The sequence below is a fragment of the Echinococcus granulosus genome (genome assembly GCF_000524195.1).
Source record: "Echinococcus granulosus chromosome Unknown EG_S00016, whole genome shotgun sequence".
Taxonomy (NCBI): domain Eukaryota; kingdom Metazoa; phylum Platyhelminthes; class Cestoda; order Cyclophyllidea; family Taeniidae; genus Echinococcus; species Echinococcus granulosus.
Window position 1 is genome coordinate 95366 of NW_020170396.1, and position 20303 is coordinate 115668.

A 20303-nucleotide genomic window follows, 5' to 3' on the forward strand; every position below is an offset into this window, starting at 1 on the left:
AAATCACACACACGTTCACCCGCAACTGCGCACACAACAAGGTAGTCACAACACCCATAGTGTACAAACAACGTACTCACTGCGTGGTGCCATAGTAACCCCACATTCAGGCCTGCATTCTTACGTGAGTGCGTGAGTGAGTGTGACCTAGGGCGCATTGCAGACCACTGTCATCGATTAGTTTACCGTTGTGGTAACGCTGAGCGCAACGTCTCGAATTGAAAAAACAATCCACATTTGAAATTTGGCAAGTACTGAAGCTATATTTTTTATTTTGTATTTCACATGATGATCTACCGAGAAGTCGAGAGAAAACTCTTGTGACGAGTACTGATGGAAGTGAGTACTTTTACTTGACAAGATCGTGATTAACAGTGTCTGGTTTATATGCCACGAGGGTCTTGAGTTGCCTTGCTAGTAAATGAGTCTAGTGGTTACTCTCACCACGGATGCAGCACATACACGGTCTTAACGTCTATGGAGGTTTCAATGATAGCTGAATTACCATTGGAGCACACCAGTACGGCTTGCAAGGGGGTAGATGAAACGTAATTAGCATTTCATTATACACAAGACACGATTAAATTTCTCCGCATGAATTAGTAAAATCACACACGCAAATACACACACTGGGTACAAATGTGTGTGCTAGCACCTCCCTTCCAGTCGAATGATTGGTTAGCTTGACGATGCACAGCCGAAGGCGTAGCGGGTGGGTCGTCCAGGCGTTCCGAGAGTAGACACTTGTTTGGCACTTAATTATACAAACATGTGTTAGAAAAGACCTTGACATTTAGCCTAAAGCACAAATTTCCCCCGCAGAACCAACTATTTGACAACTCCAGCCAACGCTTGGCGTCCTCTATCGGTGTGCGTGTGTCCGAAATGGAATACAAACTGTGCGCAGTCACCATCCCTTATTCTACAGCGGAATGTAGCTTTTCCTTTTCCCAAATTCTTTTTTTTCTGAGGAAATTAGTTGGTGCATTTAATAATCCCTGCTGATGATTTGCTGGTAGCATTCCGACGGGTTGGGAGGCTATAGGCATGCCACCAAGATGGTAGCTATTCCTCAGTAGATCTGCACTGCTAACCACGGAAGGGTTTTATGATTAAAGAAAGTATTTTATGCGAATTGCATAATACGTGCCTAGACGATTGACAATAACAACGGCAGTAGGGGCTACTTTTTTATATACAGATGAGAACTCTGACAGCCTCAAAGGAGAACCAGCTTCAAGTTTATTGACTTGTCCAGCATCTGTGGTTTGCTTTTGCGAATGACAGCTAACTACATCCATTTTCAGATAAATTTATCCACTTATTTTAGAACGAATTCCAGCATCTAGCCATGATCTGCCACACGATCGCTTCAATCACGACATTCATCTTTCACGTCCTCTCAAGTGGGATAAGGCTTCAACTGGTCTGCATCGCTACAATTCGCAGCACACCTCAAATTACGGCCTGTGTTTGAAATACACACACTCACGAGCGAACACAAGGCCTCAAAATCAAATAACAAGCCGCTAACGCCTAAACTACGAAGTTAAGCCTTCCAGTAATATTTAAGGAGTGAGTAAATATTGAGGAGAAACCCATCTGCGCAATACCACGAATGGAGGGAGGCTAGAAGTAGTAAGATGAGCGTGTTTTGCCATCTGTAAGGGAGTTGGGTATGACTCACCCAAACCCCCTACCTCGCCCTCAACAGTCACCTCGACTACAACGCGCAGTCACCGCGTTGTCTTCCCTCCGAGGCTTGCGCACACCCGCGTTCCCACGTAGGCCTGCACACCCAAAACAGCACATGCGTAGGTATGTGGGGTGAACTCGGCACCACTTCATGTTGCAGAACAACAACCACAACGAGTACACACTCCTGACACCACGCAATGCAAAATGAAAACTGACAACTAGGACTGTAAAAAAACTACGGGAATGAGGCTGCCTCTGATAGTGCAACCTGGGAATGCCAAAGCGTAATTTTATATCCTCCATTTCAACTTCTCAAAGGCACTTATTTCGGCTCCACACTTATCGCCATGGCAACCTGGGCGGAACACCACACCGAAGGAAAGAATTGCCTTCTAGAGGGAGGCATTGAGTGGCTGGGTGACGCCCGTTCGGAAAGAAGATGACTCATCGTACGTAGGCTTGTGGTTGCCGGGGTTTAGGTGATTCTAACCTGCTAAACGCGCAATTCTTGGCAAATCCACAATGTGGGCCCTGTAGAACACCCCCCCACAACTGCAATTTGGCGCAAAGACGACACGTACCGCCGCCATAGAATCGCTGCTTAGTCAAAACACCTGCACACGCCCACGGGATTCGCGCCAAACACACATTACGAAGCATAATGAAAGCACACAATTAGTTAGGAGATCAGCAAAGAATGAGACCAGGACTGCTGCGCAGAAATAATGTGTGCTTTGGCACAAGTACGCACCATCCCACCATTGGCTTCTACCACGAGTGGTTTTGACAGCGCACGTAGAGACTTTATTTGAAGTGAATGAGTTGGATAACTTGCCCAGATTACCACGTGACGACGACTGAACACGCGCCACGAAGCGGAAATGGAAGTGTGTGTGCTCGATCGTCCATGCGGATGACCTTGAAGTGATTGGCTGATTGACCACTGCGCTACTTCTAACCTCAACGAATCACGCAAAGGTAAGAAAAGTGGGCAGAGAGGACGCAGAAATATTGCTTTATTCAAGTTCTAAAATTGAATTTAGAGGGCATCCAAAAACAAAATAATTTGTTTTAAATTGGCTTAAATTGAGACAAGTTTCTTTTCCACTTTCTGCAGCGTGTATGACAGATGAATGGTTAAAGCTAGACCATTTATGACAGTCAGGCTACTTTATCCTAATTTAAACTATTATAAAATTGCGCTTTACGGAGAGAGATTATTATCAGGAAATGACCACAGTCAGAAATAACACTAACTGATCGACGCGAGTAGAACATTTGTTATGTCCTGGTGTAAACGGAGGCTGTCGCTTTGTTTCCCATTTCAGCAACCAATGAGCGCAGGGCTTTGACCCCACCGGTTAAAATGAACTCGGAAATTCGACATTGACACTCTTGTCAATCAACCGACAAAACTCATTAAAATTGCTGATATCCCCAAAACTTAGCAAACCTCTAGCAAAAGAAATATTTTTGCCTTCTGTTGCAAGGGTGCAATCGCACAAAGTGACATGCATACACGGTAGTGCCATTTGATGAAACATGCAATCTATTCCCAATAATTTGGAAGTTTACACACACACACACACACGCAGCGGTGGTAGTGGTATGCTTCACGTGCCAACTCTCCAACGTGGCATTGTTCCCACGGGTAATAAAGTGGCTCTGACTACTTGCACTTTTCCGCCGAAAGATATTTGCGGATAGTCAAGACAGGCCACAGAAAAGTGGGCCAAGGTCAGAAAGAGGATGTGCTTCAGTGATAGCTGCGGGGGTGAACCATCCTCACTTGGAGGGAAAATGTGTGCAAGCTACTACGAAAAAAACAAACAGATTCTTTCACTTTGGCATCTAGGCTATGTACCAATAAACGGCTTGTTGGGCTTAAAAAAGATGCTACAATGTCATTACAATTGGAATATATGTATTTTGTGCGTGCGTTCAAATATCAAATTCTTTGGAGAATTCAGCCCCCAAATCAAAAGCAGAAGGATCACGTGATGTCTGGATTTAGCGTTAAATTTTAGGCAAAAATATCGCCACCACAACCAATTCAGACGTGATCGCTTTTCAGATATTCCCAGAATAACGTGCATGTAGCAGTAAGTTGTTTTGCTAAAGTGAAATGAGCCAATGGGAGCAGAGGTGTTGCGCTGGCAAGGCAGGACCAGCAAGTACAGACTTTTGACCAATCCATACTAAATGTACGCAAAGCGCGTTTATTTTTTAAGCAAATACAACAGCCCAACTTGGATAATACACGACTGGTTGCCAGAGAGACCAAAGTAGTAAAACAATCCTTGTAATAAGTTGAATGAGGACCTTAGCAACAGAGAGGCCGTGCCAGAAGTGTATGCATGGGATCGTAACACTGAGCTCACATTCATTGCTTAGAGAGTGACAACCATAAACGAAGGTGTAATGTGTTTCACACACTGCCATTTTATTGCAAAAGCATTTGTTAATATAGAACTTGATGTCGTTTAAAAATATTATGATAGAAAGTGGTATAAAACAGTTGTTAAATCTCCTATGCTGGCTTAATGTTTTAAGCAATTTGAATCAAAGGCATGGTCATTCCAAATTGCCTAAAGGCAAAAAAATGCCATTTATGCGACTATAAAAGTATAATTATTTATCTTGTAGCTCAGTAAGTGGCAAAAAGACAATCAGCGAGAAGATGAGAGATCGTAGACAAATCTGGACATTTTAACAACGCCATCCTGCAAACTCACCGAAAAGTCACACAAAAGGAACACGCTTATTAAAGGCAACCATTTTTAGATATCGTAAAATAATAATCTTGCATTGAAATGATAAAAGCCCTAAAATTAGTTTGTTGTTCTTTTAGGTCTTTTAGAAATAGACCAATACGTCATGTTAGGACACTAATTTAGCAAAGTTGGCAATCAAAATTTAAAACCTGATGCTGAAAACGACAATGTGGCCAAAAAAGCCATATAGAGAAAAAATTAGACCGGACCTAATATAGCGCTGATAGATTCTTGACCTCTACTTTTAAGGTCGTTCCCTCTGTATCCCTTTTAACTTACACTTTCACTAGAAACACGCAGTGCGAGACGCAGGATTTTGTTGAGCTTGATGGCTCCTAGGCACACTGATCTCCGCAAAGTAAGGTATTTCGAAGATAGAGCAGAATTTTTGCTACGCAAATGCAAGCCAGAAGATAAGAGTAAGTACTTTGCACGTTCATTTCAAGACTCATTGTTTGTATCAAGTGTCTTGCTGTAGTTATTTAGCAGTCGCTATTTCGCCCTAGAAGATTGTTTTAAACAACAAAAACGTTTGACAATGTGGTTACTTTCGTTATACTGAGTAAAAGATGAGCTGCATCTGCAACAGTAGTAATCCATTTTCTTCTCAGCCGACTTTGTGCTGCAAACATTTCTTGAACTCAGCAAGGATGGTTGGTCTGTCTGTACCAACGGAAGAGTCGCTGCAAGTGTGGAGAAGATGGTGCCGTTTGCATCAGCGGAAGCAACTGGCTGCCTGTTGAAGGTCTTCACAAAGGAACTAGAGCCCCTTTTCAGCACCAAATTTGCACATCACGTCCTTCACGCTGCTCTTCGGCACTGTACCTCTCAGCCAGATCTTCGTCAAGATGAACTCATTTCCTCTTGTATCATTGACTATCTCGACTTCATGTGGGATAATTATGCCATTTTTCTACAACAGTCTCATGCCTCACCAGCTCTACGCGTTTACCTTCAACTTCTCTCCGGAGTAAACATTCCAAAATCTCCTCATACGGGGCTCTATGAGGTGGATAAAGTCACTCTTACTGATCCACTTGATCCTACCTCCTCCGATCGGATCACTGACCTGACCAATCAGTTCCTTCTCTCGGAGTCGTTTAATGCCTTCGTTGTGGACCCCATGTCTGGTGCTTTTCTGCAAACCCTGATCATTGTCTGCTGGAAGCGGTTGGAAAAGGATTTTGAGGCGATTTGTTCGAATATTTTGCGCAGGTCACAACTCTTGAAAGCATCTGATGATGCGGAGGTTCTGAAGTTGGATGAAAAACGCGAGATTCGGTATGTCTAAGTAAACTTTTGGCTCCCTTGGTGGTGCGATTACCAAATTTATTCCTAAAATCGTGATGTATTTATCCAAGCCGATGTCGTTAGACAATTAAATATCCAACGTCAAGTTTTAACTCGAACGTCATACTCCCCAACAATACTTTCCAAGATTTAGTTTAGGCAGTAGTTTCTGAATAAAGTGGCATGCCTCTTGCCTTAATTCGTAACTAAGATATTAAAATCCCCACCTAGAACTCGACTCAAACCACCTCAAGCATTACGAACTCTTAATTATTACCATACAAAGCCTCCAGCTACTCGTATGACTTCCTTATCTTGTCATTTTGTTCATAATGATAGCTTTTTTGGAACGGTGACCACATCAAGACTTGATACTGAGATTTTACTCGTAGTTTAGCTTTGATGTACTCACAATTTTCGATGCAGCTTATTCACGTCCTTTTTACTCATCATGCTCACCTATTGAGTTAGCTCTTTTGGGATACTTTAAGAAGTTTTGTTATTGCGGTTCTGAACCTGAATAAGACAGTCTATGCATTCCTTAATTAGCCATACCCTCCCTACTTGTATGATTTCGTTATATTTTGAGCTGTCTACTGCTTCTATTGTGAACAAATTTAGCTTATGTCTCGTGCTCAGGAGCAAAAGAAGTATCTGAACTGACTCATGGTTTTGGAAATTTGTTACAACTGAAAACCCCAAATCATAAACACATATATATTTACAATCGCCCAAACGCCATGAGTATTTTCTTGAAGTTACATGCCTTATAACCCAATGGAAATTTTGAAGTGTTAGTGCTGACGCCTATTAAAGGTTATCTGTACCATACAGTGTCATCAAATTAACATATCGGGATATTTTTTGCCACTAGCCTTCCAATGGGATTCTCCCACCCCGTAGCGGTATTTTTCATGGAGACACTAATTAGCCTCCTTCCGGGGCGTTTGCTTCGGAAATTTCTACACAACCACCTTCTCACCATGCCGTCATTGTCAGAAGGCAGCACCACCGAAGTATCGGTCGTCTCTGCACTGGCAGGTCACGAAAACGCATGCCGAGTGCTGCGCGCTACTATCCGAGCGGTGAGGCGAGCCTCCGATCTAAAAGAAATAATGTCGGCCCTCCAATTGCCTGGAATTGGTGAGACAGGGACAGGTCTGAGGGTGGCTCTCGACTCCGGTCAACATTACCTCCTCATCGCACTGGCCGAAGCGTGTCGTCGGTGCAGTGGGACCAGTGCGGAGGCCGTTCAGGCTACGTGTGAGAAGGTAGGTAATTCGAATTGGCATTGATGATGTTTTTGCCTCTTGTAAAGATTCTCCTGGAGGCATTCGAATATGTCCCAAAGACCAAAGCTAACGATCAGCTAATCAAATCAATTGTCCGCTTGAAGAGGCAGCCTGAACTCAAGACTAGCAGTGACGGAGAGGAGGAAGAGAAGAAACCACCAGGTACCCGCAGACTTCCTAATGCTATACTCCATTCCTGCTTATTCATGATTCGCTTCCTCTCACCCCAGTTACTTTCAGTTCATACACAATATCCATCGTCTTAGTCCTAGATCAGACTTCCAAATTGATGTGATCCGTTTTTGTAATTTTGATTGGCTACCCTATTGAAACGTTCTTCCCTTTTCGTGTTTTTTTTTGCCAAACCGAGTTAGTCAATCAACTTGTGTTTTGGGCTGTCTGTGTTACTGGTTGACTCTTCACGACAAAACTCGTGTATACGATAACAGTTTCTTCAATTCGACCATGGTTTTAAGATAATTCCTCTGCAAAGACCGATAACAAATCTAAATACAACTTCAAAACTGACCACAATCATACTGGAATGGTGGTTGAATAATCGCCCTGAGTTTGGGCATCTTCAATAGGTGTCTTCCTTTTATTCCATTTTAGTGAAGTAGCTAGCTTAGCACTTCAAACTGAAGCCTTCCAATCAAGCATCAGCGAAAGCAATATTGTTCTCCACAACGAACAGACCAATATGGGATGAAGAATCATCACACAAAGAGAATCACTTGCTAATATTTTTCATAGTTTTGCAACTCTGATCCATCTGGTGGTGGTTGCCTATTGAAAGAACTGTGACAGCAGAATTTAGATACACAGTGCTTCAATGAATTCTCTTATACCACAGCTAAAGCACCTGGTTATTCATCGCACCACAACCCGGTTAGGGTACAAGTGCCAAATATGGTCTTCAGGAGGAGGGTTCAAGTAGATTTGGCACTGCTGGCCCAAAGCGGCAATTAGAAGCAACTCAAAGACATTCCAGCAATGGCTAGAAGCTTGAGGTCCAAATGGGACAATTCACCCCTAACAGTCGGCAACTGGATGAGATATGTGAACTAGCAGATGGTGATTTCTTTTATTCTAGCTTTCCGACTCTCCTATAATGCTCCAACAAGCAGTAGGAAGGCTTGGGGAAATAACTATGGTCGTTGTGCCATACCGCCGAGCGGAGGTATAACCCAAGCAGACTGAAGAGTTTTGCAATTAAATACACGGTTAAACAAAGTCTCACATTACTGTATCATTTCAAGATGTCGTAAATACTTTTACATTAGTTGCATCTATTTCGAAGATTTTTTTATTCAACAAACTTAATTTAGCGACGGAGTGCAAGTTGGCGGGTTGCTTGCTGGCTGAGGAGGTGTTGAGTTTCACCCATCACCGTCCAACTCGCCTGGCCATCAGCCTAGCCAGCCTGCCAGCTGCTGAAATGGTCGCGTGGGCGCGCAATCATATGTTGCATCGGGTCATTGAGTCTGCCCTCCTCTCGCCCTCCGTGCCGGAGCAGAGGAAGCTTCAAATCTTTGCATGTCTCAAGGTGAGCTCCTCTTCCTTTTATTTTCCCCAAATTTGCCTTTTTGAAAAGGAGATTTAAAGGGATGAACTTTTAATGTTGAAACTTTCAAATTATAATGTTTAATTGATTACAAGTATTTTTTGCTTGAACTTGTACGCGAAAGTAGCGGTATTCCAGCTGATTTATCCTACAAGCTCAAGTTCCTTTTCTCTCTCCGCAATCAAGTAGGTTTTCCGTTCACATGAAATATATTTTTTCATCTTTACGTAAAAGTAAAAGGATGGGTACTACTTCATTTCTCCCCTTATGAGGAATAGCAGAGGTGCGAATGATCTAATTTTAAGATAAAAGATAAAGATAGAGAGCAATAGTATTTCCGCCACATGAATTAAACTTTTTATAGTAGTTTAAGGGATGTAAATTATAATTTATCTACCTCCCTATCTCAGCCACAATTGGGTACCTTAGCCATGGACCAATCAGGCAGCCGGGTGGTTGAGGCCCTATGGCGCAGCTCAGAAGCCTCCGCGTCGAAGCCATCCACGGGAAAAGAGATGTTATCGTTGCGTGAGGAGATTGCGCGGTGTTTGGCACCTTTGGCTGACCGTTTGGCGGGTGCAAAGTTTGGCAGATTTGTGGAGAATTTAGTCGCCTCTGCTGTCTACCGCACGAATCCACAACGATGGCGACAGGTTAAGTTGGCCGAGGCTAGCACCAACACCACTAAGGCTAAGGAACAGACGGCGGGAGGATTGGGCAGTTCAGTGAAGCGACGTCAATCACAAACGGACTTGCAGAAGCGTGAACATTTGGCCAAGAAACAGAAGCACTGAGGCGCAGATGTGTTGGTATGTTGTATATAAATTGAAAAAACTGTGCCATATAGCAATCTCTTTCCTGATCTAAAATAAGGCCTTTTGGAGGGTGAAATTCACGAGAGGCTAAATTTTGCTATTTCAGATTAAAAATACTTGGTATTTCCATATTTTTCCGAACGGTGAGGCGATATAGATGTCTGTTAATCGATTGGTATAGAAGTGGTTAGGACTCATTTTTTTGATGAAATGACTCTTGCATTTAGTGGGCAAGAAATTTTATTAATTGCTGTTAGTTGAAGGGGTTCTCTGCCAAAAAAAACTAATAAAAATGTTAGGATTATACTGTCATTACTGAGAAGTGGAATGGACAAATCCGTATTTGTCATTATTACTGGAATTAGTGGACACTGTCTCTACAAGAAATCATTAAGGAGCTAGGTATTGAGTAACGGACATCGGCTTGTATGTAAAATGGATGGTCTTGATCCACATTCTCACAATTAGGAGGAATGACACGAGAATGTAAAGTACAAGGATCCATTTAATGTTTGGGGGTTGGGCTTAAAAAAAGAAATTCAAACTTTTGAAACAAACCTCTAGAGTGGGGCAATGAGCTCGTTTGTCTGGAACTGTAGACATCTCCGGTATCTTCCTCCGTAAAGATGAAGCTAGTAACTACGATTTATCGTTCAGCCTCTTTACTTATCTTAATGCCATCGTGGCCGATAGAACGGCTGAACCGGGATCAGTTTTTCCTGGTGAAAACAAGATTTACAGGTGGAAGGTTGCTGGTTTCTTAGTGTGCTACGACCCTGGTGCCTTACCCAGGTGTCATAACTGATCCGAATGTCTAATAGAGCCTTTCTGGATTTGCTCCAAATTTAAACAACGATCCGCAGGTAGGATCCTGGGTGATAGTCTGTGGAGTAGACATCAATGTCTGTTTGAAATTAAGCTGAGGTTTCCTGTAAACGCTCTTTGGAGTCACTTTTGTGCTTTTTGAACCATCTCTCTGTTGACCGGACGAAGCCTACAGCCCATTAGCGCCTCGGCCATTGGTTTGTGGTTTTGAACGGAACCGTTTAGAGGTGTTCAATGTACCAGTAAGAACTTAGGGTTCCGGTAGTTGGCCCTTTCCATAGTAACTGGTGGCTCAATTAAGGTGGAAGTCTTCATGTTCTTGGTCCCAGGATGTTGATTGCTAGGAGGTGGTTGAATTGATTGAACTGATGGAGAGCATGGACTTCAGGACGAGGTACGAGACGCTACGATTGGTTCGACAAAAGAGAGGTTAATGGGTAATCGTGGTTCCCCTGGCTGAGGCCAAGATGTCAAAGGGACTTTTTGAGGGTTCTTTGCTACTCATTGGTAGTAATGACAGCTTCTGACGAACTCGACAATATCTTCGTCCATGGGCGGCTAATAGGCCAAAATTCTGGTTATGGATTGACACCAGTATTTCCAGTGAGGAAGTTGTGCAGTTACCTCAGATACAATGACTTGAGCAAGAAAATACGATTACCAACACGATGATGGTTCGTGATGGTGTAAAAGGGGTTTGAAGTCATCGGTAGGTGAGCGATGCGGGCACTTACTCTCGACAAATCGCAGTAGGACTGTGTCGCCTTTTGAAGGTCGTCAGCTGTCGCTGTGAGAGTACAGACAGTGTGAGTCCTTGACACAAAGTATCGCAAACACAAAACCTTCGTTGGCCGCTGAGTATTCGTTGATGAGATGTGGGAGAGCATTTGTTTTGTCAAAGTCTTCTGTGCGACGGTATTGAATGGTGAAATCGTGGCCCAGCATTTTGAGTGTCTAGCAATGGAGTCGATTTGCTGAATGTGCTGAAATGTCTGGTAGAATGGTGGTAACCAGCTGCTGGAAACTAGCTAGGGTAATCAACTTCGAGAAGCAGATGGTTGTGATTGTGATTAGGTATTCATGACACTTCGATACGACTTTGATCTTTAAACAGCCATCAGAAAATTTTACTTTGACAAAGAATTCTCAATTGTTTTGTGTTATGAACAGGTCAGTGGGAACAGGACGCATTGGCTTTCCCTGAATGCAACCTTGTGATTAGTTGAAAAATTAGCATAGATTCTGACTGATCCATTGAAGTTCCTATCCACTGCAATAGGGTCTATTCACGTGGAATGGGCAGAACAAGTTAGAATACTTCCGTACACAAACCTTTGAATTGCCGCATTCATTTGAAAGTGTGAGACATAAGAAACCTGTTCCTTAAAGCCGAATAATCATGTGGCACCGGACGATCTGCGTCGTACGACAACGAATCCGGTACAGGTCCAGCTGATCAAACCATTCACGATCAAGTAAGTTGAGGTTAAGTTTGGTGATGTGGTACGTTCCGACGAGCGATAAGTCGCGCAGGAAAGCGGGACTGTAGCTGTCTAGAAAGTTTCAGATGACCTTCACAAGCACCAATGGAGGAGGCCCTAGCGGTTTGATGGATTGATGGCTCAACGAGGCGACTCCGTAGCGATGATATTAGTGGATGGCGTTTTCTACTACAGCCCAGAGGACAATGCCACATTTGACCTGTGTTTTGAACAGTACAAGATCCTGTTCGACATCGATCTTGGGGAGTCTATTTTTGTCAGTGTTGAAATATAATACTACCGCGGGATCCAAGACAACACACGAGACAACACTTTGAGGGTAGGCTGGCGCATTCATTATTCCGCAGAAATGCCTAAACTGATCATGCATGGGACCAGCTTTTTCGTGATCCACCTTAGGAGCATGAACCACACGTGTGAAAGGTTCAATTTGAAGTCCTTGACTGACGCCCAGTTCAAGTTAAGCATTTTCATTCGCGGTCTCGACCAAACCAAATGTAGACGTCTGTCTGAAAGAGGATTGGAACGTCACTGTCGATAAAATCGGTGATGAGTATTCGTATCTAGCTAACTTGCATTTTGACGACATTTTGATTCAGCCCAAGAGCCGAGTTATTCCCGACGTCAACGCTGTGCATCAGTCCTATCAACCATACCAACGCCCTAACAATAAACCCCCTGGGGTCAAGACGGCGCCTTCATCTCGCTTTAGTTGTCAATTTATAAGAGAAGGGGCGACTATTGACACCTTAAATTCTCACTAATGCATCAAACAACTCCGTCAAAAACCACCGAAAACTAGTCGAGGCAAGCAATGGTTCCAAAACCACAAAATGACTTCAATGGGCGGTTACTGGAAGCCCCAGCTTAATTTCAATCATTTATTGACATCTATTCCCCCAACTACCACCTAGACCACGACAGGCAGACTAACAGCCTGGGTTTGCTAATAAGATGGACCCTCCACACACCATCTCGCAGGGCAAGATCGACGTTGAAGAGGTCCTCGTGCCGTATGTACTACGAGTTAAGCGTGACATCGTCCTCCGGACCGCAGTACAACTCCGCAATGCTATTGGCAATGGCAGCCATCGAAAATGCAGCTGTTAAGACCGACTGATCGGACAGTCGAAACTTTCACCTCCGTTAACCACTCCACCAACTTCAACTGCTGATCGAGTAGTGGTTTCAGTCTTAACGAATCCATGACATGTCTCACCTGCATTGCCAACTATTATGCTCTACACATGGATGTGTATGCCCACGTATAGTAACGCGATCCTAACTAGAAGCCCCAAGAGACAAGGGCCTCAAGATAATCCAAATGCACAAGCAGGCACAATTACAGCATATTTATATCGTCTGAATGGGAATGAATTTACAAGGTGTATCTCCACAAATTGCTGACCAGTCAGGAGAAAGGAAATGGGAGATAATTGATAAGGTTACTAAAATGTTAGGTTCAAACAGTTGAAACAGAAACTTCTAGAACATTGGAATGGAATGTTTCCCTGGAGTCATAAATATCCCCAGCAAAATGACACAAGCGAGACGTCATGACACAGCGATGGTGACCAAAGACAGGAGTCCTTGTCAGCAACCAAAGGTCAATGCAGACCAACGAAGGTAAAGATACTATGACACCAAAGGCAGAACTATGTAGTGAATAGGCTCATGTCTTTTTTAAGCAAAGTGCTAATCGCCGAAAAAAACAAGTGCCATGGGTACCGTCATCCCAGATGAGGGATACAAACGGATGAATGGATGCAGTCTACAAATCGGTTCCAATCGAAGACGGCGCCGCCGATTGACATTGCTTTTACAAGTAGCCAAGCACATTCGTGCGGTTTTTTTGCTGTACGAATTATACAGCCACAAAGTTCTTAAAGGCGTTCCACTACTCGAAGAAAGCATTATTGAAATTTCTTATTGGCAAGTTAATCGCGACTTGGTTATTGCAAGGATAGAGGGTCATTCGGAATATGATGCATCACCACGGAGGCGATGCAAAAATGCCATTTGCAGAAGTTTACACAGATTTGGAACTGAGTCGAACGTGATTTGTAAGGGGGACCGAAGGGTTAAACCGAAATTTTGTGAAATGAAGGTTCAAAGTGGCGGGAAAGCCGTATAGACCGAGATGGAGTTCCACTAGACTGACACACATCTATGTTTTATGAAGCATGCATAGAAACAAGGTCTTAAAAACTACTTCAAATCACTGCAACCATAAAGAGGAGACGAATTCAGGTCCTAAGAAGAGGAATGAATGTACACTACTTTGCTTCATGAACTTAAATTTAGTAATAGGGCTTTAACTGTATGGCTTAAAGCATCAAATAAATCAACAAACGAATCAGAGCAGTCTACAAGCTGGTTTTACTAATAAATACATGCAATAATGTACAGTAAACACACGCTATCGTGGAGGGCAGAAGATAAAAAAGTCAGTACTCCACAATGAAAGTCCGCAGGCGTCGAAGGAACTGCTTATCGGTGATGAAGTCATCCATTTCCTCGATACACGTCCACGCGAAATTCGCTTCGCCACTCCTCCCATCCGGTGCCTCTTCTGCTCGGACGTTCTCTCCGTGCCACAGTTTATTCACGTAGGCGTTCAGAAAGTACATCTACATTCAGAAAACACAGGACAGGGTTTCAGCCTTTCCTTGTCACATACACAGACACCGATAACACCAGCAGGTGGTCAGTATGGACAAACATAAGACAATTTAGCTTTTAAAAAATACGACACTAGATCCCGAGTCTCACTATTGTCACACAAGGAGGCAGCTCAATGGATTATTACTAATGCCACTGAGAGTAATATCACAGCCAGTCAACATGGCTATCAGGAAGGTACACCTGCGCTGGACACACAGACGTCAGGAAGAGGCGATTTAACCGGTTTTTAGTAACAAACAAAAGTAAGGATCTTCACAACATACGTTAATAGAAGTATCCTGGGATATGGCATCTTGAAGCATAAAGTGCCAAACTTCTGTAAGCCACTGGTGGACATATCACCGGCACAAATAACACTGATCCTCCAATTAAAGAAGGTGGATCTGATGACTGTCCCTCAGTGTGTGCTGTTACTTGTGAGATCATATGGTTCAGTGGCAGCGACTAAGTCTCATTAGCCTAGACTCACGATGAGGGCAGAATACGGAACCGGACAGCAAACAACCCGAGTATGTAACCGGGTTCATTCAGCTTGTAGTACTTAGCCAGGTGAGCAGCCATTTTTACATGGAAAAGACAGAAATAAGAATATCGGTGAAGAGAGTGCCGTTAGTGACTCAAAAACGGAAGAAACGACGACCAGACAAGTGCCACTTGGTAATGGAGGCGACAGTGATTCAAACAACAGCAGTAAAAACTAACAAAATGACGAAAAGTGGGGCGAAAGAACGTAAATATAAGCAGTAATAGTTCCAATTCATCCAGGCAGCTAACCTATCTGTCATCCTTTCCTCATCACTTTCAAGAGCAATGATGCTATTCTTACAAGTTGTATAAGAAATTTCACCATGAAAGCTTTCCAGACCTCCTGGTAGTCAAGATGGCCAAAGCTTACCATTAATAATAGTGTAGTGCTTGAATGCTATGGAAGTTTTTATGTTGTACAATGAGACGAACGGATGCTTCAAAATCAGGCATTTAATATATTTAACAACCTAATAAAGCAAGGGAATTGAAGCGTAATCGGGTGCCAAAGGATACCATAATAAACGCACCTGAACACCCTGTTTCCGTCCTTTCTCCTTCCCCTCGTCGATGCGATAGGCGTATTTATGCACCGCCACTGGAGCATTTCCAACGATCATGCATTGCGCTTCTGGGGGAAGGAGAACTCTTGCAAGATCTTCCGCGGCCTGAAAACGCAAACGAGTACCAAAATCAGCCGATGTTATCCTGTTTCCTTTTCTGGATGGAATGATTATCGACCTAGGCTTGCTATTCAATTCAAGTCTGCGCACTTGCTGCAGTGCTTGCAGCATTTGATAGAATACCTTCGACAACACAGCAAGGAAACATCAATGAAAGACTCCAATGAATTCAATGCGGCTTCTAATACGACATGCTAGTCATTACACCATTGATACAAATACGCTTCGTTCAGGCTCTTTAAGAAGGAGTCGCGCCCTGCTAGAACACACAAGGCACATTTCAATCTAGGGCTTGAAAAGCGGTTCAAATGATCGGATACAGACTGTCATCACTTTGATTTAAAGGTTACAGCTCCATAAAACATCACAGAGGATGGATGTGTCAGACAAGCTTAACGCTTCTTAATAGAGGTTAGAAAGTTTAGCTCCGCATTTAGACATAAAAAAAGTCAGTCAAAGAATCAATGGCCAAGGTGACGGAGACAAGGAATGTCACTTACATTTCACATATTAAACAGACACACAAAGTAGAGCTGATAAATAAGAAATGAAATTTAAACAGAAAGAAAGATGGGATATTTATATCTAGAAACAAAGCGCAGTATAAAGGAGGCTCTGAGAGGTCTGTATCTCGCCGGAAAAGGAAGTCAATCAAGCGGATTGAATATTTTACGGTTTCAGTACCTATCTAACTTGCTATAAAAATCATACAGACTTATTTGGTAGCTTACGTATCTGAAATTTAGCTATACCATCCATAATTCGACAAGGAAAAGCCAATCGCAAATATCTAAAATATTTATTTAATATAGGGAGCTAAGCAGTAACTTGGCGAATGAACTGAGGAACTATAAACTTTAAAATATGCTCGAGAGTGCATATAAAAGTCATCCAAGTGGTGTACCTCAATCTACTGCATCTGCTTAATTATGTTAAGGAAACTGTTCCTTCTACCTGACTTGCAGCCTAGTTCTTGGCAAAAAAAGCAAGGTGGAGTAGAACGACGTCAAATTAGTGAGTAAAGCGGAGAAAATCTTCCCGAGTAGAAAAAAAAACATTCAAGTAGAGTGTGTCCCAGTAATGATGGCTAGCGGATGTGCCATGAAATAGTTCAGGCCAGAAGCTGTTAATAAAAGTGACATGCAACGATGGCAGTGGAAAAGTGGTTGATAGTGGCGGTTGCCGGCTCACAGCCTTAGCAACCATTCAGCACTTGGAATGCCTGGTGCCATTTAGGTACTCCGCCATTGCATCCTCTCCGGGTGGAGTAGTCTCTGGGCTGTGCCAATGGCCCTAATCCCTACTCTACGTCGACAATACGCATTCTGTCTGAGCATTATGACTTCAGGGAGGTATTAGAGGGCTACGCCGCTGGCAGCGGAAAGCAAACCCGATCTAAGAGGACATCCATCCTGATTTCTATTACTGAGTGATAAGTCTTAATGGGGCGGAAGTGCATATGCTGCGGATGGGAAAAGTGGTGACGACTTGTAAAGGACGGGCTGAAAATGACGTCGACTTTCGGAAACTACCCTAGTTCCGCAGTCTGCGGGAGAGCTATTAACAGCTGAAACAACTCTGGCCATGAACCATCTAGAAAAAGCATAGTTATGGAGCTGTCTACCAACCCCTATAAAGATCTTAAATATGTGAAACACAACACCTCGTCCATTTCTCTACTAACTGGATAGAGCCCAGGTAGATATGGCTGGACAGCTCTGAAGTGCGAACAACGCGACAAGGAGGAATAGAAGCGAAACCCTACTCATACGGAACTATGTTAAATTTCATTCTTTGTTACAAGATTCTGCTTTAAGGCTAACGACTAACGATGGATAAACAAGATAGCCATCACATTCCTCCTCCCCTCAACACAGTTGCCAAACTGGACAAAACTCCAGATCCAGCAGAATTACCAAGAGGGATCAGTGATTTTGTGGAGAGGTATCTCCTCAGTTGTAAGGAACTTCGATGACTGGCACGGTTGGCTCGCGGGTGTTTTATTACAGCACCGGTTACGATGTGATGGTTGACGCGGGAGAATGACCAAGTGGAGCGCCAAGGAAGACGTTCAAAGGAGGAGGGAGGCTGTGTAATTCGTTAACCCTTTGGTTAACTCTCGGTTTTGGTAATGGAACCACCTAAGTGCTCTAACATTGTACGTTCCCTGGGTGAGGTGGCCTTCTGGCCATGACAGTAGCCTCAAACCCTACCGTATGTTGAATATGCATATTCTATTTGGGTGTTATACCTTTTTGCCCTTTCGAAATTTCAAACAAATGAAAAAAAAGGAGTAAATACTTACTAAATGGACTTTATCAATAGAGTTAAAAATATGTAATGAAACAGGAAGCTCAGTTTTGTTTCAGTTCTGTTTCAGCCAGACTAAATAAGAAGAAACCGTGTTAAGACGGCCTGAGCAACTCTTTCGGCTCCAAGCTCGATAGTGACCCTTCTATCTCGATGTAGACTGATGAATCTTTCCAAAACCTTTTTGAATAAAATTTAGGATCACCATTCATTGAGAAGAATGGGAACAAAGATGGAGGAATCTTTAAAGTTACTATCAAGGCTGACCAGAGGCAGAGTTTACTCGTAATGCTATCAAGCACAAATCCTAAAGAGACGACAAAATGGACTCACAGAACGCAGTGTGGAAGTCCCAGTAACTTCAACAACAGGGAGGCCCCAGTTGAAGGACTTTCCAAGGCGTTGACGGGTGAGAAGGATCAAAATACGGTCCAGTTTGCGCCACGCAGTGGCCGTTGAAGTGACACCCGTCTCATTCCGTTCTCCTATTGATGCTGACTCATTCACACCTATTCAAAAAGAATCAAAGAAATTACATTCGAGTTTGTTTTATACGGAATAAGAAACAGCTGTGTCGATACACAATAGACGTTAATAAAAAATGCAGTCGAATATATTCAAATGTAACATCTCGTCCCATAAATTAACCTACGTTAAAGTGAAAAGGGACTATTTCAAAACGCTTTCTCCTCTTCTTTCTGATACTTTAACACCTGTCAGAAATTGAAAACAGATACTGTGAGTAAAATGAGTGTTTTATCCATATCACACGCATTCAATTGAACCGTTCATCCCATAAATAAGCACATAAAATAATTTTCTGGACGTGACGTATCATTTTTTTTGATGATTTATCACAAGAATCAAAGTATTTAAATCAGTTTTGGGTGATTCACTATGCTACCACAACTTCTGCAAAAGCTATGACACTTTTACAAGGAAACTGCGGAATGCAACCATGTTACGATCTATTCATAACGCAGACGGGCTCAAATCATATCCATCAGGTTCAGCCGACGTTTTACGATATCAGCGTTCAAAAAGAGAGTAGACTGATGCAGATCAGAATAAGGATCACCGATAGACTGACGCATGGATAAACCTTCCAATGCATGGATATAAACAAGTGTACCTCACAAGTCCTTACAAGTCATATTAAGCTACCGCATTGAGCCATGCCAACAATCACACGAACTTATTTGGGCATTCGATATAATTTGTCTTGATTGTACACTTAACAGTACAAGCTTTTCAACCTATATGGCCTCGGTCTTAATCTAGAAGAAATGGAAAACCATTTGTCCCACTTTTTTTAACCGGCTACGGATTTTATACAGTGGTGTATATCTCTTAAAGCCTCTGAAGTTGACACGGGCGTCATAATACTATATTCAAGCAAAAATAAACAAACCAAACAAACAAACCAATGGATTTGCATGACTAATAGAGATAATAAAGGCTAACCTCAAGCGGCAGGAACGGAACTGCTTTGCAATGATTTTTAAATGAGAATAAATTGCTGAAAAGTAATTTTAGCAATAAACATGAGTGAACAGATTGTAATAAATGACAAAATGAGAAAAAAGTAGTCATAATAAAACGTGACTAACCTTCAGACTGGGGAACAGATCCCAGCTCCTTCCAGAACTCCTTCGCCGCAGCCTCCCAAACCAATTCCATGTCCTTGGCAGTAAGCAGAGAAGCGGCAGCGTTATCACGGGAAGTCTGGTGGCGCGTAGTACTCTGCTTGCTCTCCTGGTTTTCCTGTGCCATCTTTGCCATGTGCTCCAGGTCATTGCGGTGGCGCACCTCGTGCGCTGAAAGATGGCTCCGCTGGACCTCCACCTCCGCAAAGAACTCCTGTATTTGACGCTGAAGGGGCGACAACTGGGGGGTCACGACTGCGGGCCGACGGATGCAGAGGCCGGCAAATATTTTCCACATGGCTTGATGAGAGGCAGGGGATGAATTGTACGCATTAATTTTCCGGGGTATTAAGGCTTATTAGGAGTTTTTGCGTGAAGAATGAACATGGGTCTTACATGGGAATGATATTCCAAGAGTCTGCTAAGATAAAAGTTTCAATATCAATAGAGTGTAACAGTGGCAGGTGAGAGAGTAGCCTAGGATGATATGCAGCGGAAGAGAAATAGCGTTGCCACAAATAACTTTTTCTTACAGTTCATGTACTTGACAACAAGCATTGGGACAGATTACCATGATTTTAAGTAGAAGTAGTCAGCAAACACCACAGGAATATTCAGAAATAGTATTTCATGGAAAGCAACCAATTGAAGTCTAGGAAGGAGACATACAGTGTACCACTCACAACTACAAAAT

General features: G+C 42.9%; 2 protein-coding genes across 2 annotated transcripts; one reads left to right on the forward strand and one right to left on the reverse strand. All coding sequences in view use genetic code 11, as the record gives it.

Moving 5' to 3' along the window:
* Positions 1 to 4800: 4800 nt before the first annotated feature.
* EGR_03150 (Pumilio domain-containing protein C14orf21) lies at positions 4801 to 9412 on the forward strand (the record flags this gene model as incomplete). The annotated part of the gene is made up of 6 exons (XM_024492399.1): positions 4801 to 4891; positions 5084 to 5753; positions 6637 to 7033; positions 7081 to 7216; positions 8383 to 8600; positions 9029 to 9412. 6 exons carry the CDS (start codon positions 4801 to 4803, stop codon positions 9410 to 9412), a joined length of 1896 nt encoding a protein of 631 aa, XP_024353073.1.
* A 4795-nt stretch (positions 9413 to 14207) lies between these two features.
* EGR_03151 (39S ribosomal protein L46) lies at positions 14208 to 19907 on the reverse strand (the record flags this gene model as incomplete). Its single annotated transcript, XM_024492400.1, has 4 exons — positions 14208 to 14390; positions 15501 to 15638; positions 18297 to 18472; positions 19574 to 19907. The coding sequence occupies 4 exons, from the start codon at positions 19905 to 19907 to the stop codon at positions 14208 to 14210; spliced, it is 831 nt and encodes a 276-aa protein (XP_024353074.1).
* Positions 19908 to 20303: the final 396 nt, after the last annotated feature.